Source organism: Epinephelus fuscoguttatus, linkage group LG15 (assembly GCF_011397635.1).
Source record: "Epinephelus fuscoguttatus linkage group LG15, E.fuscoguttatus.final_Chr_v1".
Lineage (NCBI taxonomy): Eukaryota > Metazoa > Chordata > Actinopteri > Perciformes > Serranidae > Epinephelus > Epinephelus fuscoguttatus.
The window spans coordinates 34326284-34349402 of NC_064766.1; the positions used below are offsets into that span (position 1 = coordinate 34326284).

Sequence of the window (23119 nt, forward strand, 5' to 3'; positions counted from 1 at the left end):
CATTTCACATTTGTTTGATGGTGTTCGTAGTTATAGTAGATATTGATGTCTTCCATAGATTAACATTTTTTTCTTCATATTTAAAATTGCAGTTCTTGGGCAGCAAGAAATCGTTATCTTGAGAATACAGGCAGGAATAAATGAGAGACTGCTGTACCATTAAAAAATTTTGTTTGAAGCACCATATCTGTCTGTTAGTGGAAAACGTTTTCTAGTTTGGCTTATGTGGTGTACTATCATCCGGAGCAGTGAACATTACCATGAGAACTCTAAATAAGGAGCAGATGAAGACCACTGACACCCCTGAACTGCTAACGCCTCCGCTCACTCATACTGCAACATGCACTGCCCACACACATGCATCCAGAAGCATTTGTAATATCACGCTTGACTTCTCTGTAAGCATCTCGTAGCACACTGTTGAATATTACACACACTTTGAAATGCAGCTGTATCTATTGTAACACTGCTTTGTTGCTCTGTCTCCAGGCCTACTCCCAGGATGCCTACCTCCGTGGCCGCAGCAGCTACAGTGGAAATGCCTGTCACATTCCTGAGCCACCCCCAGTATGCTACCCCAGAGTAGACTGTAAGCCTACGGGCATGGCCCAGGCGACAGACTCAGCAGCGCAGGTCTGCCGAGGGCCAACAGCACCTCCTGACCATGGGTACCGCAAGGAGATCACAGTGCCCCCATCTCCTCCTCCTCCTCCTCAATCATATCCAAAAACCCAGATGGCAGTGTGCATGCGCAACGACAGTGTGAGGACTGTGGTGGTTCCTCCCGATGCAGCCCAAATGGGGCGCATGGGTCCAGCACATAGGATAGATTACGTGGACCCTGTCTTTGTCAGGGGGAGGCCTGGGTCCCTGGCCCAGTATCCCCACCCTCGAAAGGCTGATGTCTATCCCAGCGGTCCAGGAATGGCTCCATACGGAGGTCAGGCACCTCACTACCCAGGCAACAATCAAAACATTGATTGGCGTACTTACCAAACGTACAGGGAGTACATCGACAATAAAGGAATTCATTCCCATGCTAGTCGGACTATCCAGGAGAGGCTGGACAATTTACGAGGTTCCAATCAGACCACCTTTGTTGCTCCTCATCACATTCCTCGTGGAGACTGGGGCCATAAGGGGGTACGGCGGAGGAGTACTTCACATGAACGGTCATACCAAGGACCTCCACCTCATTTTAAGATTGCCCCACGCAGTGTTTCGCAGGACCGCATGACCAGTGCAGAGAGAATGGGCCATACCAGGAACTGGCCTCCTAGAAGTGTGTCCCAAGATGGCCTAATGCACAAAGCCCGGTCACACTCTACGGACTATGTTGACACTACAGAGCTGGCTCGGCCCACTGAGAGGAGAGGAGGGTACGGAAGGGCAGACCAAGGTACGAGGCCCAGCAGGCAGTCTGTCCCCAGACATGCCATGCTCTACAGGCCCTCCACTGGATACAGTGGTGGCATGAGAGGGGCACCGAACCCTTCTCTCTACTCTAAAGCACCAGATTCTCTTCAGACCCGCTCCTCACCCATGCTCTTAGACAGACACTCACATTTTGGAAAGAGCACAAGTGCTGAACATTCTCTTGTTGACCAAAGAGTTGCTGTCAAAGGAAATCATGCAGCCCACACTACCAAACAAGGCCAGACCAGGGTCCGGGCTGAAACCATGCAGACTATTGAGCCAAGCAAAGATGCAGCATTGGTAGGACAAAGGTCTTCTTCATGCTCCACCCCAAAACAGATGCCTCAGAGGCCTAGCATCCTTAAACCACCGCAGCCAGACTCACAGAGTCAGGTGAATGGGCGAAGCCCCACAGAGACTGGGGTCATTCTTAGGGAGAAACCCCCATCTGGAAAGAACCCCAGCCCTCTGCGGCAGCACTCCTACATTCTGGCGGTAAACGACGATGGACCAGATTCCACAGCAGATGTGGCGGCATGCTGGCTTCCCAACGATGCACGTCGAGAGATCCGCATCCGTCGCCTTGGGGAACAGTGTCACACCTCCTGCTCCAGCAACCTGGATGAGTCTCTGGATTCCATTCCATTCATTGGTAAGAGAATAATCAGTTGTAAGCTTTGCCGCCCAGTGTTGTCATGGCAACGGCAGCAGGCAGTAGTAAGTTACATGAGGCAGGCTGGCAGTGCTGTTACTGTAGCTAGTTAAAGGGCTTCCACCACAGACACTAATAGAAAATTAATGGATTGAAAACTGACCATGGAGCCTGTGGACCACTATGGTTTCACTGTTAATCTGATTCAGCGTGTTATTGGTGTGTGTATATACAGCGCTGGGGAGATGTTCACAGATAAATTAATCTTCGTGGTATGATGTTATTAATCAGGGTTTGTGGCATTCAGGGAGGTTTTGTGGGATATTCGGCTTAACTGGGGCGGAGTGAAGGATGACTTAAGCCTTTTGGAATATATTGAATTTCTCCTCTCAATATATTGTTTTCTTGGAGAGTCTCTCTTCAGGATGGATTGCATTACGGTCCAGTAGTCCCATAATGCATTTCCTGATGATTAAATAGTTATCATCAGCGCTTTGAAAAGCAGACAACAAAAGTGTTTTTATTGAGGTTATCAGACTGTTTTGTTTTTTTCGCTGCTTTGTATCAGGGTTTGGCAGTAGCACCAAACACATTTCTAAATCTAGTCTGAATTTTACAGCCAAAGTTTTCAGTGTGGGTATCAGTTGTAATCAGTTCAGCAGTGAGAAAAAAATACATAATTGATGGAAACTCTCTGCATGTTTATTGGTGTGCCTTGATGAGAGTGTAGCTATAGTTACATTGCTGGAGACAAGACTGAGTGTGCAGATGGAGGACCTTTTTAAAGTCTTCTGTCAGACTGAAAATGTATTAGTTTGTCTCTCTGTTTGTGTCTGTCCATCTGTGTCTTTATATATTGTATGTATTATGCTTGGCTGGGTGTCTGTCTATCCATCTGTCTGTCTACCAGTGTTCATTTGAAGTTAATTATTACTGTATTTGTTTCAATTCTTCTGTATAATTAGGCTGGTTCTTCAGTGAACCTCGGAGTAAAACGAAACTTAAGACAGATTTGCATTTAAATTGAAAGACTCAAGTCAGCATACTCTCGGTGGTTTTAATTTTAGTATATTGTCTCTGATGACTGATCTACTTATGTTTTGGAAGGACTTAAAGGAAACAGTTTGTACTTTGCAGGTATACTGTGTGGAGGAACTAGGTCAAAGGCAGCAGCAGTTTTGGGAGGTTTTGGGTTGACCCATGGGAGAAGAGTTAGTTTCTAAGTTAAATCTGGGCCTTTGAAAAAAGTTCAGTGCAAAATAAATCCAACAGTGTAGCTAAATAAATTTTACTTGAAAAGTGGTTGTTACTTAAATCTGTTCAGTCTGTTCCCTTCAGTTAATTGTAGGCTTTTAATAATCCACACTCAGTTGCCAGTTTATTAGGAACACCATCTTGAAGTAACATAGTCTAGTACAACAGAGGTGTGTATACCTGCATGAAGATTCAACTGATTTAACTTTGTAGTTCGTGGTGCTGCTGAATCGTACAGCATTATATGGACAATATTTTGTCCACCCCTTCTATCCAGATAGGGGTTGGGCTCAGGGAATGTCTTCACTACAGAGTTATCAGTGAGGTCACTACACTTGTGGATTACCAACAGTGTTTGTGTCGTTCCTTCAGTGGTCCATGTAATGTTGGTTGTTAAGGAGGTCTGACAGGCCAGGTGCAGGTGCAGACAAAGCAGACAGTGACAGTGATGATGCCGCAACACCACCATTCTGGGCCTGGTGCCCCAGCTCAGGAGAACAGTGCCTTGATTGTGTAAGCTGCTGGGCCTTCATCAATGGCCTGTTTGAAAGCCCACTGGTCCAGGCCTTCGTCGTGTGAGGTAATTTGGTCAATATCCCAATCCATCATTCTATTTAGCTAATCTACAGACAGGTCATATATTTTATTTTCTCAGGTTTAGACGGTAAGGGCTGGTATTTTTCAGTCTATTTTGCAGCGTACCTGGACTTTGGCTTTTGCTTGTTAATTTTTTAATCATTATCGTGCTGTGCAGTCTAATTTTGGATATGCTTTTTGACACCTCTTGTAGTAGCTGAGTCTCTCTGAAGGAAAATGTTTAATGATGTTGCTGATGAACAGTCTGGGCCTGCGACAGAAGTACGGTTGGGTACCATTCACATTTGAAACTGCTGATGCTGGTACCTGGAATTTGGCACTGATATTCAATGCCATCGTTTTTTGGTGTTAAACTCTTTTTATAATAAGAAAAATGTAATATTTGAACCAGCTGCAGTCAGCAACTGATTCTGCTCCTCGTCTCTATTCTCATCACACAGAGCTAATTCTCTGTCTGTCTGTCTGCATGTGTGTATCTGTGTTTGTATGCGTGTTTGTGTCTGCTCTCTCAGTCTCTGTTTGGACACAACTGACAAATATGTGGGGTAAGGACGTAATTTAAAAACGCAATCACACTCAGCAGTGATATTTGGCTATTTCTAAAATTGATCGAAAAATAAAACAGGCCGAAGCTATCAGCACTGCAGCAATAGTTTCATTTTTCTGGGAAACTCACTGAGCTCTGTGGCCGACTTCCTGGCTTTGGGGCACTTTGCAGTGCCTCCGCCTCCTCTCTGAACCAGGCATTCTCACCCAGGCACGTTCTTAGGTACAGATATTAGGTGCAGATTTATTGAATACAAATTAGTAGTTGGTAGAGCAGTTGTAATTCGGTAGGTACCCTTAAAAGTACCAAGTTCAATGCCCAACCTGAGGCAGAACCCTTCGGGTGTTGTGATAGCAAGCTGCCTGGTGTATGGCCTGTCAGGAGAGTGAGCATTAAAACTCCAGAGACCTGAGTTGTTCTGTTCTTTTTGCTGCATTTGTGCCTCGTATGCAAAAGTTCACTGCAGGTATTTGAGTTTAGGTCCTTTGGGTTTGTTATGGACTTTGATGTATGTGGAGTATAGTAGAAGAGATTGGTCATCATATATTTTGGAGAGAGTAGACAAAAGTGAAAGACTTGAAAGAGTTGTTTCTCCTAAATAATGTTAGACAACTCTTGGACTATGTGCCGTAACATACAGAGGACCATCACTTTGGAATACTATTCCTTCTCTATCAAAACCTGCCCATCACAGTCAGTATTTAAAGTTACTATAAAACATACCTGTGCCTTACTTAATGGGCTCAGTATGTTTATATGTTATGTGTTTTCTTCTGTCATTATGGTTATGTAACATGTATCCATAGTATTAGGATAAATTGCAGATCTCAGAGGGGAGGTTTTACTATAAGCCCTTTGGGTTTTTTACCTCTCCTGCACAGTCTGTGCCATGTTTGTTTTTTCATCACTTCCTTTGTGGCAAAAAACTGAACTAAACCTTAGTAAGGAAGGTGGCCTTGCGGACCTTGTTTGGGCGATGGTGACATCCTTTTTCCTTTGCCCCGTTTCAAAGTTGGGTACAGGCTGGAACTAGGACAGTTGCTTTTAAATTTAGCTCCAAAAGCCCCTCGGCTGCAGAGAGCAGCTTTGTACTCTGAGCTGTTTCAGGCTTGAAGTGCCAGGAGTGGGCGGTACTCAAGTGTTAAGATCTTCCTTTTCCCTCAAGAAACATGTCAGGAGATGATCTGTTCAGACTCTCAGCTGTGGTGTGGCATGTAAGCCATGGGAGTCACAGAAAGACTGTTTTTAATTTTTTTCCTGAGCTCCACAGATGATAATTAATGAAGCTGTCTTTGATACACAGATGTTAAAGTTAAATATTCAGCAGGCCCGCATTCTTCCAGTCAGAGACATATTGGGGAAATATAAAGGAGAAATCAATTTAGTTAAATATGTGTATTTTTCATCTCTGTGCTCACACTCCATTTTTTATTGTCATCACAGACGAGCCAACCAGCCCCAGTGTTGACCGGGAGGCAGCTCCTATTCCACCCTCCGCTGTGATATCTGTTGCACCATCCATAACTACAGGTCCCTCCAGTCCGGGCTCACCATGCCCTCCCATTCGTCGTCAACTGTCACATGACCAAGGTAAACGGCATTGGGTTGGATGGGTGATAGTTACGTCAGTCAAGGTTTGGCTTCACAGAATGGATTTGGAAAGAACAAATCATTGAGATTTCAGTTTTCATGAAGTTACAGAAATAAAAAAAAAATCAATTTTCTTTCATTCAACTTATCAACCAGTATTTTTAGTTTTAGCTATTTGCGATTTTTATTTTTGGGTGTAGTGTTAAGTTACTCTTTAAATTCATTTATTTAGGCACTTCCACCTTCCATGCTCAGTAAATAGAGATGAGTCACCTCAACCTTTCACATTTGTTTAGACCTCAGCCATGGCCCTTACTATAACTCATAACTTGGTTTATAAATAATAAATAACATACTGGTAATTTCCTATTTGTTTATCACTGTACAGAGTCCCTTAGAAGTGCTTTACAGGAGTCTGATACAGCCAGCAAAACCGAGCGGTCCAAATCCTACGATGAGGGTCTGGATAACTACCAGGAGGAGGGCAGAAGGTGAGAGCATCTTAGGATGAGGTCATTGCTTCTGTTTTTCTTATTTGTATTGGATTATTGATCTGTCCGACCTAGTCTCTGACTTCAAATCTGTGTTTCTGTGTTGTTCTTCCACTTCTTTAGGAGATCTTCCATGAAAAACATGCCCAGTTTCAGGGTCCTGAGAAAGGTAACTATGGGATTATTCACAGCATTATTTTGTGTATGAATGTCGATTGAATACTGTAACATAATAGTTAAAAAACCTCCAGCACTGAACTGACAGTTAACTTACTTAATTTTATTATTTAATTTTTACAAATGTCAACATGGATGAATCTTACTGTTACATGAGTCATATTATGGCACTTGTTGCTCAATGCATTTAGTTCTTCTCATAACTGCAACCAGCAGCTCTGTATCTTTGCTTGTTGTAAGTCGGATGGTCGGTCAGGTGGTCGGTCCACAAAATTTCCCTCTGTTTTGTAGCCCCAGTCTTTGGCCCAGGAGGCTGAAATTTGTTTGTGTGTGAAAGTGTGTATTTGTGTTCATGCCAATTGGTTTAAAGGTGGGTGGGGAACACAAAAAGGCACATAACTTCCAAATGGATTCACAGACTTGCTCAACATTTTGTGGAAAGATTAGTCATGAGCCAAAGGGCAGCTGACGGACTTTTCATGCCACTTGGCAAAAGGAGGGCAATGGGAGTGGCTCTAACAAATAGGCATGTAGCTTCTAAATGGATTCAAATAACATGACCAAACGTTGGACACACACAGATAGACAGACATGCACATAATCACAAGCAGACACTATTTTGACATGTTCCCTTTAATACCTCATGAATAGGTTGTCATTGGGAGGCATTATTGTACTAGTGACAAGTGACATTGTGTGTCTGTGTGAATGCATTAAAGCGTGGATGCATGTGTGTACATGGTAACAGCTATTGCCAATTTGCTCTTGTTTATAATACATCCTACGAGTCTCATGAATTTAAAATAGCCCTTTAATCACCTTGACATGATGTGTGATGTGTTGACAGTTTTATTTGATGTGTTTTTTTTTGTCAGACAGGCTTTGATGCTCTCTCAATTTTTTCACTGGCTTCCTTAGCATTTTGAGTCACAAATGTTCTAGATTTTGGGATATCCCAGTGACCATGTAACTGTGACATCCCTAGTTTGATTGCCTAGAGATCCTGTTGCATGTCTTCTTCCCCTCTCACTCTCCCCATGTTTCATGTCAAACTCTACTATTCGCTAATAATGCTAGAAAAAATAATTCACACTTGCAGGCTCTGGACGGACATAAATCTTCTGTTGATTCTGGATCTCGAAGGGATTCTTCTTCAGACGTCTTTGCTGATTCTTCCAAAGAAGGGCTGCTCAATTTTAGGCAACTCAATACAGATAAAAATAAGGTAAGCCTGTACACTCATGCCTTCATTTAACAACCATACATATAGCACTGATGTTTTGATGTGTAAGTATTTCTCTCTGTCTCTTCTCTACTCCTCTCTGTAGCGTGTTGGTGGAGGAATGAGATCATGGAAGCCGATGTATGCTGTTTTACAAGATCACAACCTAACCCTCTTCAAAGACAAGAAGGACGCTCTGTCTCATGCTTCGATGCCATGTGACGAGGACCCACTGCGAATCAGCATCAAGGCCTGTCTGATTGACATCTCCTATAGCGACACGAGACGCAAGAATGTTCTGCGACTCACCACCTCAGACTGCGAGTATTTGTTCCAGGCAGAAGGGAGGGACGACATGCTGTCCTGGATCAGAGTCATTCAGGAAAACAGTAACCCAGATGAAGAGGTGTGTTGTAGCGAGATGATGGAGGTCTGGAGAAATTTAAACGCATCTGTCAGGAGGGGACAGGGACATCATCAATCTACCGAGTGAAATGTCATCAGGACAGAGCATAGTGTTTGTGGCGTGCTGTTCGCTGTTACAGGAAACACAAGCAGCCAGACTTCACTGTAGATTTGAAGGAAATGACAGGCACACCCATCAGGCTAACGACAAAGTGAACTGAAGTCTGTCTTTGAATAAAATACAATAATGGCGTCAATGAGAAGAGGAGGATTACAGCTGTTATTTAAAAAACACTCAACAAAAGCTAAAATAGGGTGTCAGTAGAAACTCGTTCTACCTGGGTAGAACACAAAAACTTCTTTGGGTGTGAGAGCAAAAGTTTAGACTGAGACAAACAGTAAGCTGCCTTTCATCAAGACCTCATTAAATGATTTTAAAAATGATATGTCCTGGCAAGAATTCATACTGATATCCGAGATGGAGGTATGGCAGGAAGTGATTAGCCAGGATTGGACATGTTTTGTAAAAGATAGGGAGAATGCAGTATATATATTGTGGTACTTTCTATAGTAAGGCTGCCCCTATTATCAGCAGAGACCGCTTTTGCCACTGATCAAACGTTAAATCCAGTCAGACTGTGGAATATTTAAATTAAACGCTCTTGGAAGGATCTCTCTCGTCCAGTCAGTGTTGGGCTCGTTTTTCATAAAATGTACTTTGTTACTCAATACACTTTCGATAAGTAGTATTATCACTTGTTACTCCCTGCCAGCAGTAATTTGAGACACTACTTGTTATATTACTTTTCCGATACCCACCCACATCATTTGTAATTGCATCCTCTCTCCTCAAAATTCAGACTTTGCACGTGCATCTCTGTGAACGTCAGGATAATCTCCAGTAAAGCAGCTAAGGCTGGATAGCTTGCGAATAATTCTGTTGCCTGTGGCCGGGCAGTCGTGGAGATAGGCAACATTTCATCTACCACATATCGAGCCACAAGCTTCATTAGCTCTTTGGCGCTTGTAGCCTGCTGTCCACGATTAAAATCCAGGACTCGCCTTTAGTGGGGTGTATTTTTACGAGCTTGACATTGTTGTGGCTCAGTCATATCATCGGTCACAGTTGGTTTTTCAGGAGGTTTTAGGTTGTGTTGTTTGCAGTGGAAAGAGTCTTGCTAGTACTACCTTGAACAACAATATTTTTGTCATCATTCCTCTCAAAAAATCAGTGTAATAGAAATATTTCCAGCTGTTAAATGTAAGCATTTGCATCATCCAAGCTAACTTGCTGCAGTCATCCGGGGATGATTTATTGTTGGATTTCAAATCAGTAAGGGTGTAATGAGTTACTTTGGTTTGGGGGTATCTGTGATATTATTACTCAAATTGTGTTAGTTGTAATTTCTTACACCACTAGGTATTGGGAATAGTATTATTACTTAAATGCAATGGTGCCCAACACTGATCCCAATCTTATAATTGATTATTAGCCTTTGAAATTCCATTTCTCTGTCGTACTTTTAGTATTTTATATCCTCTCTTATAGAAGATAGCTGGCTCACAAGGCAAACAGGCGTCATTTGCACAGTTATTGGCCTGTCTACGGTTTACCTTCAGTTTTAATTTTATCTTTGGGTTGTGTCCCAGTCAGTTAATCGACCACTCTGTCAAATGAGTGGCTATTTCCTGATTCCCACCCAATAAACATTTTAGATTTGCTGATGTTGTAACGGAAATTTGTAGAGATTTGCATTCATGCACCTCTGATTTTGAAGGCCTAAATCTAAAGTAACCTGCATTTAATATAGAAGAAATATTTAAGGTTTAACTTCATTTATTGACTGTTGTAATATATTTCTGCTGTTGTTGCAGAATGCTGCTGTAACAAGTCAGGACCTCATCAGTAGAAAGATCAAAGAATACAACATGATGAGGTATGCAGGACTCCACATTGCCCCCTGGGCCTCAACCACAGCACTTGACCATATACATTTTAATTCCATGCCAACCTATTGTTAATATTTCTGTATTTTTTTGCTGTTTGCCTGGATCAGTACATCCAGCAGCAGGTCTGAACCCTCCCCCAAGACCTCCCGCCAGTCCCTCAGTATCAAACAGGCCTTCCTGGGAGGTAAAGCAGACGGCAAGGTCCACAGCCCTCATTCGCCCAAAACAGGAGAGGACCGCAGGGCGCTGAGAGGTAAAGACATCAGCTCTTTTTAGTGTGCTCAGAGGGCATTTCTTATCTCAGATGGCTAATATATGTGCATATATTTGTGTTTGTCAGATGACTCCAGTCCACCACGGGACAGAGCTGCTTGGAAAATTGGCATCGCAGGGATCATGAGGAAGCCCTTTGAAAAGAAGACTCCAGCTGGGGTCACTTTTGGGGTGCGGCTTGATGACTGTCCACCTGCACAGACTAACAGGGTGAGTCTTAATCTCTCTTTATGTGTAGACCAATCCCGGGAAATACGGAGCGTTAAAAATTGTCCTAAGAAATGAAAACGCTGTTCTGAGCATTTATGCTTGTGCAGTGATGTCTGTGTCGCTCTGCAATTACACCTCAAAAATGCTGGTTGGCAGCGGTGGTTTCTGTGAAGTGCTGTAAAGTGTAGTTGATTCAAAACACACATTAAACACACATTAAACATGGCTAAACAGCAACAGTTTCAAACACAAGTACACAAATCAGCTTCACTATAACTCGCAGCATTCACAGACAAACTCTTTATCTGGACACATTTTCTCCACAAATCCAACATGCTAACGTTAATAGCACAAGCCTATGGAATTTTACATTGTATAAATTAGCCTAGCGACTTGCGGACTACTCTCCACTCATATGAAGCCAGGGACAACAGCAACATTTAACAAAGGTGACGTTACAAAATTAAGCTCTATTACAACTCACAAGGTTCACTGACACAAAACTGTCTTATACTAAACACAGTTTCCAAACAAATATAAGATGCTAACATTATTAGCACAAGCCTATGGCATTTTACATTGTATAAATTAGCCTAGCGACAAGCAGAGATTTCCTCTGCTCATATTAAGCCAGGATAAATTACACACAAGACTTAAAATGCTATTTTGTGGAAAATCTACAACCTTTGCTGCTGTCACTGTCGGCAGGCAGCAGAAGACACTGCAACTTCCCACCGCAGTAATAGCCATGCTGCACTGTGGGGGAACACATGAAGTGGTCACTGGATTCATGTATTCAAGAGAAAATCCCCCTGTAGTGTAGCATTCAGATGATGTATTGATATAGCATCAACCTGTCAGCCAAAGCGGTTGCTAATTCTCTCTTTGGCTGGCTGTTGGAGACACTGATGTTTATGGCTCCTAAGTGCATGCACATCACATCTTTGCCCATCCACACAGTTTGTAGGTTTTTGTAAAATGTTGATATTCATGTCATATTGAATGTCTTTTTATTGTGTGTTGTGCAGTTTGTTCCTCTGATCGTGGAGGTGTGCTGTAAGGTGGTGGAGGAGAGGGGGCTGGAGTACACAGGAATCTACAGAGTGCCTGGAAACAACGCTGCCATCTCCAGCATGCAGGAGGAGCTCAACAGCAAAGGCATGACTGACATCGACATCCAGGAAGACGTGAGTGACTGACAGTCGGGTTGCACAATACAGTGTGCCACTTTATTGACAGCTTCTTTCAGCAGTGACAGATTTGTACTGTAAGCTTTCACTTAACACTCTCTCGATCTCTCACTTCTCTGCAGAAATGGCGGGACCTCAACGTCATCAGTAGTTTACTTAAGTCCTTTTTCCGAAAACTTCCAGAACCTATGTTTACAAATGGTGAGATCTTGTAAATGCACAGCAAGTCATAACCAAGAAACTGCAAACACAAGCTGAAGAAACGTTGGATTGTTCTGTGTGATCGCTATCTAAAGGTTTTCCTTCTCCATTCACAGAAAAGTATGCTGATTTTATTGAAGCCAACAGAATAGAAGACTCAGTGGAGAGATTAAAGGAGCTCAAGAGGCTGGTGAGTGGAAACATTTAATATGAGAAGCATTCACTTGAACAGCATAACATTTAGGCACACCATTAATCCCACAACTCTGTCCCTTATTTGTCAATCCTTGCAGATACAAGAATTACCTGATCACCACTTTGAAACTCTGAAATTCCTTTGCGCTCACCTCAAGAAGGTTTCTGACAACTGTGAAAAGAACAAGGTACGGCAGTTAACAGGATCTGTCAGTGTTAATGTTATTAGGTAACACCCTATAATCCCTCGTAAATCCAGTTTCCCTTTGAGGATTATTTCATTAAACCTTATTTGTCCCAACCTCATCTGTTTAGATGGAGCCTCGTAACCTGGCGATTGTGTTTGGTCCGACGCTGGTCAGAACCTCTGAGGACAACATGGCCAACATGGTCAATCACATGCCGGACCAGTGCAAGATAGTTGAGAACCTTATCCAGCAATACGACTGGTTCTTTTCTGATGACGGTGACGAGGACCCTGTTGTATGTAGCACTTCATTCTTTTTCTTTCTTTGTTGCGGGTTTATCAGAGTTTATTTTACACATATGGGTATTTAAAGCTGCTCTCATCATAAGATTTTTCCAGCTCAGTTGACTATGTTGGTGGAGACCCATATCCTGGTGGAAGTCCAGGCAGTGTTGATGATAAATGCAGCCAATTAAGGCAATAAATTCCTCACTGCGTACTTTATATACTGAAAAAGCTGAGTTGTCTTGCTCACAGAGTCGTGCCTGCAGTACCTACATGTACCAGGATATATTACACGCAACCTACTAGCTCGTAGCTATTACTTTGTCGGCCAAAACATAGTGTATTCGAGATGTATATGTTGCCCCTATACTTCTGCAGGTAACAAAATAAAACCATGGTGGTTCAGTAGTCTGAACCAGCTTGAACTGAGATGGCAACACACATTATTTTGTTAAATAGTCCATGGCAGTGCATTAGAGCTCCGCTCCTTTAAAAGCCCAGCTGAAATTACTCAGAGCATTTTGCTAAGAGGCAACTTTACAAAACAGCTTACAATAGTGTTGGGTGAAAAAAGGTCACTCAGTGGTCATCTGCCCCTCTCGGACCCTCTCGGCCTGGCTGGTCTTGGTTGTCTTTTCTAGTTCACATTTTGTGATCCTAAAGAAGGTCTTCACACGCTTGTGTCCAAGTAGAGTAAACCTTTGATGCACACACAGGCTCTCTCAGGGCTCTCCTGGTGTCAGTGACAACATCCAGCAAAAACAGCCTTGAAATTCATGCAGCAGAATGATTCTTTTTTTGTTGGCAAAGAGGGCATTTTGAGCAAAGGCATCACCAGTTGGTGTTTGCTCCTGGCAGCTCAGGTTCTGGAGGGTTCCAGTCGGCCGATCCTCATGCAAGTATTGCAGCCGCAGCCTCAGTTTCTCCCCGCTGTATTTCTTTGGCAGTGTGATGTGGCTCGAACAAGTACGGCTGAATATCAGAGTCACTCAAAACGCTGAAATGTATCTTTGTCTGTAACATACTCTGCATTTATATTTTATTGGTCACCATTTTTGCTGTTGGATTTGTAGCTAGATTACAATACAAGAGAAGAGAATGAGGAAGTTCTGTTTTTGAGCAGTATCTAGAGAGCGCCCCAGGTCTACTCGGAGGTGAAACCCAACCTGCAGTTATTCCTCATACCAACTAAAGCCTAGTTCACATTACACGATTTTCACCCTGATTTTGCGTCGTGGAGTCTCGCCAACTGCTTTATGACCTGTGTGTGCACACCACAAGATTTCTCTACCGAGCCCACACCGACAGAGCCCCAGATAACACGTTGGCATCACCTAATTTGGAGACAACACATCGTAAAGCCATGGATATTCTTCCCAGTGTTGAGTCAGATCTGCCTCCAGGGCCTGGGTCCAAACACAACGCGCTCTCCGTGATCCTGTGGATGCCGCCATTGTTGTTGTTGCTTGCCGGCTTGTCAGTGTTGCCAGATCTTGGGAGAGAAACAAGCAACCAGGGCTATGGAAACAAGCCCAAAAGAAGCGACTATCATGCGTTTAAAAAACTTATTAGATGGATATATATAGCGGAAGGCGATGTTTAGAGAGCAAGCCCAAATAACTCCACTTGAGAAACAAACCCAAAGTCGCAGCTAATAAGTGGACCTGGCAACCCTGCGGCTTGTCCTCCTCACATTTCTTGTGTACTGACATGGGACGTATCCCGCCTCTCATTGGCTGATGCTCTTTGTCAGTCGTGTCAGCCTTCTCCAGTTTTCTAGCATGCCAGATATCCAGTCTCAGTCACAGACGAGGGGGCGACTTGCCCGTAGGCTTGTTCACACACGAGGGCTCGTCATGGCAGACTATCTGCTGACTCACCTCTGACCCAAGGTGGCTCTCAAGATTCTCTGCGACATCAGAATCGCGGTGAAAATCGTGTAATGTGAACTAGGCTTAAGTCACTGGATTAAGGCACTGGATGCAGAACAATAGATTCTGAAGCTGCGAACTTCTGGTCACAATAGTACAAACTGAGGAATTTATTGCTTTAATTGGCTACATTTACTATCAGTATTGATTGGACAACAATTTTTTTTCCTAATCCCTTCAATAAACCTTTTCAGTCATTTGTTAATGCAACTTTAGATAAAATGCATCTCTTGTCTTTTCTGGTGTTATTATCATCTTCCTATTTATGTGTTCAGTCACTCATCTTCTCTTTGCTCTCTCTTCTTGTTCACGCTGCTGTTCCCTCCATGTGCGGCTTCAGACCACAGCTGAGCAGGAAAGCACAGTGAAGTCTCAGCCTGTGCCCAATATCGACCACCTGCTCTCCAACATTGGGCGGACCGCAGCTTCACCGGGAGAAGTCTCAGGTAAGTCTGAGAGAGTTATCTCTTAGGAGCAGCACTGCAGCATCACCACAGCAGAGATATTTTCATGGCAGCATAATATATGTCATTAATAATATTATTACAGTAGATTTAAGTGTAAAATATTTGTGCATTAAGTTTATTTTAAGATTAAATATTTGCAGTGTGTCAGTATTTGATGCTAAGACAATGATCATGCCTATTGTCTGTAATTTTAAATGCTTTGAGCGAAAACAAGTTTTCTTTGTATTTCTGTTAAAGCAAGCTTTTTCAGTAATTTTTCAATGAATACATTTTGAAAATTGTTGAAATACCTTGCAGTATGTTTGAGCCTTTTTTTATTTATTTGTTCTTTGGATAGAAGTCTGTTTGGTTTCGCTGTTGACGTTTAATTTGCCCAAAGAGATAAAATTGTCCTCAAGTTTTATTTCCGTTCATTTCTTTGCTTTACTCTTTATTTTCTCTTGCTCAAGTCATTTTTTCTCCCTGTGCTTTACCTGTGTTGAGACGACGACTCCTTTTCTTTCAGTTCTTTTCTTCCCCTCCTCCTCGTCTCTCACATAATCCCGGCATGTTCTTTCCCAAAGAAAATCTAACAAACAAAAAGAAACGATGGAAGTTTTAACCCTTCTGACCTCTGCCCTTCTGTGTGTAGTGTGTTGTTTTTCTCCCTTATTCCTGTCCAGCACTCACACATTACCCAATCTTGACACAGGCCAAGTGGGCGGCGTCTATCACTCGATGATGTCACTGATGGACTCTGTTATGTCAGTGATGGACAGCTGGGACTGTAGGAAGAAGGACGAGTGTTGTGCCCAGTGTAGCTGCCTAGTCTGCAGAAACCCGCAGCTCTTTTAAATTTGGGCGAAAGGAGGAAAAAAGATAAAAAAGAAAGAAAGAGAAGTCGATGTTTGTCATTTTTCCTGTGGTGTGCACGTCTCATATTTAAACCAATACCCTAAATTGAGGGGATACAGAGCGATGCTGCTGTACTTTCTCTGAAAGCCCTTCTGCTGTCTCTTGTTGTCTCTAAAGCTGATCGCAAGGACAAGTAGCATGGTACGGTCAACCTCAGGTTCTCTCCCGGTCATGTGGCATAATCTGTCATGATGTCTGAGGGTGGGGTCGTAGTGGTGGGACTGAGCTGGATGTTCCCCAGCACACACGCGTTTACACCCAAACAATCCCACACACACAGCCAGTTAATACGCAGTGACTTGTTGATGCAGGGGCACACATGCAGTCATATAGCAGTGGACGGGTCTCCAAGCATGTAGATGTAGTGGTATTTGCCGCGGCAGGTAGTTTTTTTTGTTTCAGGTGCCTCCTCTTGTGTCTTTTTGTTTGATTTGCTGTCTGTGATGTCCTTATTTCAAAATCTTTGTCTTCATTCAACGACAGACAAATACTGCCATATACTTCCATCATCTCCTACTGTTACATAACGTGTAACACCTACATCAATCACTAACATGTCCCCCACACTGTCTCCCTCCCCAACCCTGCGCTATACACTGACGCACACATACTCAACCTAAATTAGATCATTAATAGCCCATTTCCAACACAGGAAATCTTTCAGGAGCCCAGGAACCATTTCAGGACCCGTTGACCAGAGTGACTAAATTTAGTTTCTTATTTCTTATTGTCAAAAAAGTCCCTGTACCAGAAGTAGTGCTTTCTGATAGCTGAATGTCACTGAGTCCCAACCTCCGGCTCATACAACTTTCTTACAGCTTCATTTAGGTAACAATAAGGAAGTACCAAAGACCACTAGTAACAATACATGTTTGTGGACCAAAAGAAACCCCGGGGAATCCCTGAGAGGAACTGTGCCCTGGCGAGCTCCCCCAAGAATTGCGTACCTTCAAGATCTCTTTTTTTTCTGTTTGCATTTGCACTGTTAATAGGACCACTGGAGTGACATTACCTGGATGGCGGTCAAAGCGATTCTCTTTGTCGAGTCAAAAAGTTCACCACCATTGCACAGATGTGCTCAGTAAAGCCATGGACTTCACTCTCAGTCCATTTGTCTGTGCTGTCGTCCATTTGTTTCTATGAGAGCTGTTGTTTCTGTTTTCTGTTTATACATTTAATGGGTTTTTAAAAATGGTGGTTGGCGGTGCTGCATTGGATCATTTGATTGACCAGCAGCCGTACACTCCCATCACTGTGGTCCTCTTGTGCTAGAAGAGTACCCACTCTAAAGTAGGAGCTAAAAACGTTCCTCCAAACAGCGTTTCGTACTACAGTAGTTCCAAGTTCTTGTGATACGGACACAATAAAAAGAAGGGATCTTAGAAATATGAAGAAGTTTCTCTGGTCTGAAAATGCCTTATGTTAGGAAAGGAGTTGGACTTTATTGTCTAGTCTGATGTTGACAATGACATTAAGTCGTCAGCTTCCTTAGGAGTCTAAAATGAAAGTGCTGATCAAAGTGATCAACGTGTCTCTTTGTCACCTCCGTAGGTCGCAAGAAGTAAGAATGATCATAGTTCTTTTTTTTCCCAGCTCATGTTTCAGAGTAGCTTCTGTGAGTGATGTAAGTGTACGGTGATTGGTCGAGCATGAGTCATTGTCGCACTGTCGACTGCCATTTTAAAAACCCATTATCCACGTAAACAACAGATAACACAAAACTTAAAACAGCTTGATACAAAAAGAGGAAGAAAAAGGGGGCATATGGGACGACGGCTTTACTGAGCATTTATGTGACAGGAAATACTTGATTTTGACTCATCAAAGCAAAACTGATGTTGCTAAACCAACCACTGGCCAACTTATGTCACTCTAGAGTTCCTGTTGATGGTTTGAATGCAAACAGAAAAAAGCCCTGTGGAGTTCCCAGGCGAGCTCCCCGGTGGGCAGTTCCTCTCAGGGGGTCCCCAGAACTGTCGGACACGTCATGTGTGAAGTTAGTAATGAAGTGAAGTTGTCTGCTTCGTGACACTTTTAATCCATTGATAGACTGATCTTCAGGGTTTTCAGATGCAAACAGGAACACTTCAAATACGACTGTCAGGTCCTGAATTTAGTTCTTGCGGCTCCATTGCTCCTGTAAGTGTTTTGTCGAAAAGGGCTATTCGTCTGCTTTTCTTTGTTAGCTGCAGTTTGCGTGTTTTCTCCTTTTGCAAAGTAAGATAAGAAAGTTTTGTGAACTCTTTGATTTGCCTTTTATGTTGTTGAGAATGACAGGTCACATGTTAAAGGGCCCTGCAGGAGTTAATCTAGCTTGGAGTAAGAGCAATCTTTCCCGTTATACTAAGGCTTGCCTGCGCCATCTGTATCGACCACGACATACACTCACTGATCTGTTCAGCTCAGGCCCCTTAAGTCAGAGCAAACTCATCACTCCCTCTCCTCTGTGATGTCTTTGAGTTGGGAAAGAATGCCTACAGCTGGTTGGTGGCTACATGTGACGCTCTGTGACTGACGTGTTTGTCCGTGGTGTGCCGTCGTTCCATCGATTACATGAGCATGAGCTGCTTTTTGTGTCTTGGTTTACTGCTGGGTTTTCACTTTGTTTCTTCTCACCCTTCATCTCAGGCCTCTTCTGCCGCTTTATCCACGTATCCATATAAACTGCTTAGTGTGATACTCCTCGTCCTGCCTCTCTCTCTCTCTGAGCCGAAAATGTCTCGTCTGCTTTCATTCAGCTGCTCTCATTATACTCATGATCATCTGTCAGTTTCACTCTCAACAAACTTTTAATCTGCCTTTTCTCTTTCTTTATCTTGTTGACTGTTGTAGCATGTCAGAGGGTTGGCAGACTTTTATTAATGACTCTCTTCTCTTTGATGCAGATTCAGCATGTAGTGACTCCTCCAAATCAAAGGTAAGGTCCTCTTGTTTTGTTTCACATGACTCTAAGTTATTTTCTCTTTGCGGTTTTTATATTCTTAAAAGAACAGCTTGCCCTAGAATTTAAAAAAAAAATTAAAAAAAAAAAATCCTCTTTCATGTAGTGCTATTTATCAATCTGGAGTGTGTCGGTGTGAGTTGTTGAGTGTTGGAGATACCAGTCGTAGAGATGTCTGCCTTCTCTTGAGTATAGTGGAGCTAGATGGCACAAGGAGTTACTTTCTTTCTACAAGAGATGCACTATTTTATCAGCCGAACATCAGTAGTGATAGATATTCACCTGATGAGCCTCTGTTCTGTGTCAGCAGGGCTTGTGGGGGTCAGGGAAGGATCAGTGTAGCAAAGAGATGCTGCGCTCCTCCTTCTTCGCCAGCCGCAAGCGCAAGAAGCCCAAGGACAAAGCTCATCCCAGCAGTTCAGACGACGACCTGGACGCTGTGTTCCCCAAGAAGGAGCTCCCGGAGGAGAGCCAGCAGCAGCCTCTGTGGTCCCCGCACAGCCGGACCGAGGAGGAGGGGGAGACGGATGAAACCAGTGAGAAAGACGAGCGCAGGAACAGCTCAGAGGAACAGCTGGACAAAACTAACAGGAAGGAGTCGCTCTCAAGCAGCCTGACATCGCAGCCCTCTCCCTCCCTGCCTCCAGAACACATCTCCTCCACCCTTCAAAGCGGCTCCCCCTACGCTTCACCCCCCCATTCCCCGAACCTCAGCTACCGCATGCCGATGGCTCATCAGTCCTCTCTGTCAGACCCGCCTTCCAACTACGACGACACGGTGTCAGATCTTGGTACGATGAACAGCACCAGCTCCCAGGCGTCAGTGCCCAGGGTGAGGCGAGGCAGGATGGCGGCTCAGGGTCCAGAGGCTGGCCCCAGCGGGCTGGGAGCGGAGGTTTGCTCCATCACCTCCGACTACTCCACCACCTCCTCCATGACTTTCCTGACTGGAGCTGAGCTCAACACACTCAGTCCTGAAGTGCAGTCTGTGGCGGAGAGCAGGGGCGGAGACGATGCAGACGATGAGAGAAGTGAGCTCATCAGCGAGGGAAGGCCGATGGAGACCGACAGTGAGAGCGACTTGTCTGTGTTTACAGTCGGGAAAGCTGATCAGCAAGAACTACAGGAAGCTCCTCGACCCCTCCCCTCCCACAGACTCATCGAGTGCGATACGCTCTCCAGAAAGAAGGCTGCTCAACAGAAAACTGTCAGCGAGTCTTCACTGGACGGAGCTTGGAGCGATAAAGATTCCAACAGACTGTCGCGTGTGCTGGGGTCAGTTAAAGGCCGCTCCACAGGCAGCCTCAGCTCCTCGTCTCGTAGCGAGTTAGATAAGGCAGAGCCTGCATGGAAGCTGAAGATCACTGACAGACTGAAGGTACGTCTGCGAATGTCTGTGGATGACATGTTTGGCGTGGGCAGCCAGAGGAGCCGGTCCCCAGAGGGCCGCAGTAAGAAGAAGAACATCAGACGCAGACACACTATGGGCGGTCAGAGAGACTTTGCAGAGCTGTCTGTTCTGGGAGACTGGTCACGGCCTGTTGGCATCGGTTCAGGCTCTCGGTCAGAGCTGTCAGCTGTGGACCAGCTGAAGCCTAAGTGCAGCTCTCAAGATTTCTCCATTGGGGACTGGATTGCCCGCGAGCGCCACCGCACCAGCAATCCCGAGGTCAGCCTGGACCTCTCTGAACAGCAAGGGGGGCTGTGCAGCTCAGGCAACCTCGGAGCCTCGTCTTCTTCTGAACTCCCACATCACCCAGCTGAGGTTGTGAACGGCGACGTCCCCCAGAGTAAAAATCTGAGCCTTTCGGCCACCGCTCACCCACATAAACTCACTAATTCCCAGGTGGTCCATTCGCGCTTCTATCAGTACCTGTGAGAAGTGTTGGACGTGTGTGACTGTATGTTCTCCGTCTGTGAGATGTGTACGTACCCGGGAGTCCGTCAGTATAATGTCTGTTGTGTGACCAATGTTCGTGAATGAGCATGTTGTACAAAATTGTCTCGAGTGTGTGTGCGTGTCTGTAACTGGTGTGTGTGCTTGTGAAAAGAGAATTAACTGCACACAGGGATCGTTGATCTTGCTCATGTATAAGGCATGAAACAAAATGGTGTTTATACCTTTTTAATTTCTCTTTTTTTTTTAACGACAAATGACTTTGGGATGGCGCAGCAGGAGGACATCCTCCCTCCTGACACAAATCCCTGTTATGCTGAAGACCGAGAGGACCTGTCACTCATGAAACGATGAGCCTGTGAAGTTTGTGCAAGGAAGTGTAAACAGTGACACTCGAGTTAAGTTTTCAAGGTTTAGCTAAGTGGCTTTAAGGATGAACTGACTTTTAGAATGAATAGGAAGTAGTGAAAAAAGTTTTTAGTTTTGCAGAGGAACTATTTTTGTGTAAAGAAAGTTAAGATGTTTAAAGTCAGTGAGTCTCTCAGTAACCAAATGAAGAATGTACAGACATGCTTGCTGTAATACTGACTAAAAGCTTTAGATGCTTGTGTTTCACTCTAAAGTGTACATATCCCTATTTTTCTGTGTACTTGAATTGTGTTTTTGGTACAGCCTGTGTGTGGACTGCCTACAAGCTCTCTGCTGTCAAAGGGGCCTTTCCAAAGGTACAAAAGTGACGAGGAGACACTGGACTTATGCAAATGGAGATAGAGTTCTTATTCATCCCAGTTCTGTGGTTTAAAGAGCAGTGAACAACATCCCTCTGATGCAAATGTTAACACTGTGTTTTTGGTGTTTGTGGTTCACACATGTGACAGTGGCTGGTTGCAAAGAGGAGGAAAAGGTTTGGAAGAAAAAGAAAATGGGTATTCAAATCAGAAAATCATGTTTTTCACAATAGGAAGTGCCTCACAATGAATTGTTATGGGTGCCATATTGTCTTTGTTGAGATACACGAAGATGTTACTGTGAATGACATTTTTATTGTCGACTCTCAGTCATTCAACAGGTGGTGTAACAAAATGCCGAGCTTCCATTCCTTAGGCATTCCACTCTGGTCTTAACATGTTTTATACATTTTTTTTTTCCTCTTCTGTTGTTTCATTTTTTTTATTTTAACAGAACTTGAATTTTAAATATTCCTTGTAAAATAAGTAACTTAAATGTACATATAAATGCCATGTTTTAGCTGCTTTACTTTTCATTTCCATCAGATTGCAGGATTAAAGTACAGTATTGTGAGATGATGATGATGATGATGATGATGGTGATGCTCATGAGGCCTGTGTGGGTGTTGTGGGCAGTGCGGTACTTCTCTAAGGAGAGAGGTCCCTGTGTGAGGAAACACTTCATTGAGCTGGACCGTTTGTACCAATGCTGTGTTCCTCTGATTGTTAGAGGGGTGTGCACAGACTCCTGAAACACTGGAAATAAATTTTGTCAATGGCAAATGGTCGTGTACGTTTATTTATTTATTTATTTATTTATTTACTGCGCTGTAGAAAAGCATCACAGGAGAATATTAAGCAAAGAACAGATTTAATGTGGCTTTAGATCACTGTCACTTTATAGAGATCTGTTTTCATTTTATGTGAAAGTGTGTTAGCTGAGTATACAGCTGGAATAATGAGGCTTGCATTACACTGCATGAGTTGTGTGAGAGTTCATTAACGAACATGTCGAACATATAGATTTGCTGTTGTTACACTAGTGTTTAATCTCAACTCCAAGTCATCAAGAATATTCTCAGTTGTCTGGATTCTTCGTTCACCATGGAGCCGTGCAAGAAAAACGGTGTCCTTCACAAATTCAGCTTTACATGGGTGAGTAATTGAGATACAAAAGATCATTTTGTGTGAGCGCCTTTAACTTGTAGGCAGAGATGTCTGATTAATTCCAGTCATGTTGATTAAATATCCTGGACATTTTTTTTTTTATCTTGAAGATTGAAGAAGATCTGGATTTCACCGATCCAATTTGTGCAACCTGATGTTGAGGCTTCAATTGGAGCAACTGAAATTTTGAACCCTTATTAAAAAAAGAAAAAAACCTTGTAGTCAAGTTTTTGAAATCGCACTAACTGGAAT

At 43.5% G+C, this 23119-nt stretch overlaps 1 protein-coding gene across 3 annotated transcripts in view; it reads left to right on the forward strand.

Annotated features, from left to right (window-relative positions):
* The window catches only part of arhgap21b (Rho GTPase activating protein 21b), a 47754-nt gene extending 25271 nt beyond the window's left edge, over positions 1-22483 (forward strand). For 2 of the 3 annotated variants that reach the window (XM_049597811.1, XM_049597813.1), the window contains 17 exons: positions 490-2068; positions 5910-6056; positions 6445-6547; positions 6671-6716; positions 7824-7949; positions 8053-8352; positions 10227-10288; positions 10409-10554; positions 10642-10784; positions 11813-11971; positions 12097-12175; positions 12292-12365; positions 12469-12558; positions 12686-12853; positions 15114-15219; positions 19020-19051; positions 19383-22483. In XM_049597811.1, coding sequence (XP_049453768.1) covers positions 490-2068; positions 5910-6056; positions 6445-6547; positions 6671-6716; positions 7824-7949; positions 8053-8352; positions 10227-10288; positions 10409-10554; positions 10642-10784; positions 11813-11971; positions 12097-12175; positions 12292-12365; positions 12469-12558; positions 12686-12853; positions 15114-15219; positions 19020-19051; positions 19383-20954 — 4932 coding nt within the window. In that variant the 3' untranslated portion in view covers positions 20955-22483. The remainder of the gene's footprint in view (positions 1-489; positions 2069-5909; positions 6057-6444; positions 6548-6670; positions 6717-7823; positions 7950-8052; positions 8353-10226; positions 10289-10408; positions 10555-10641; positions 10785-11812; positions 11972-12096; positions 12176-12291; positions 12366-12468; positions 12559-12685; positions 12854-15113; positions 15220-19019; positions 19052-19382) is intronic. The other variant, XM_049597812.1, reaches the window with a different exon arrangement.
* The last annotated feature ends 636 nt before the right edge of the window (positions 22484-23119 follow it).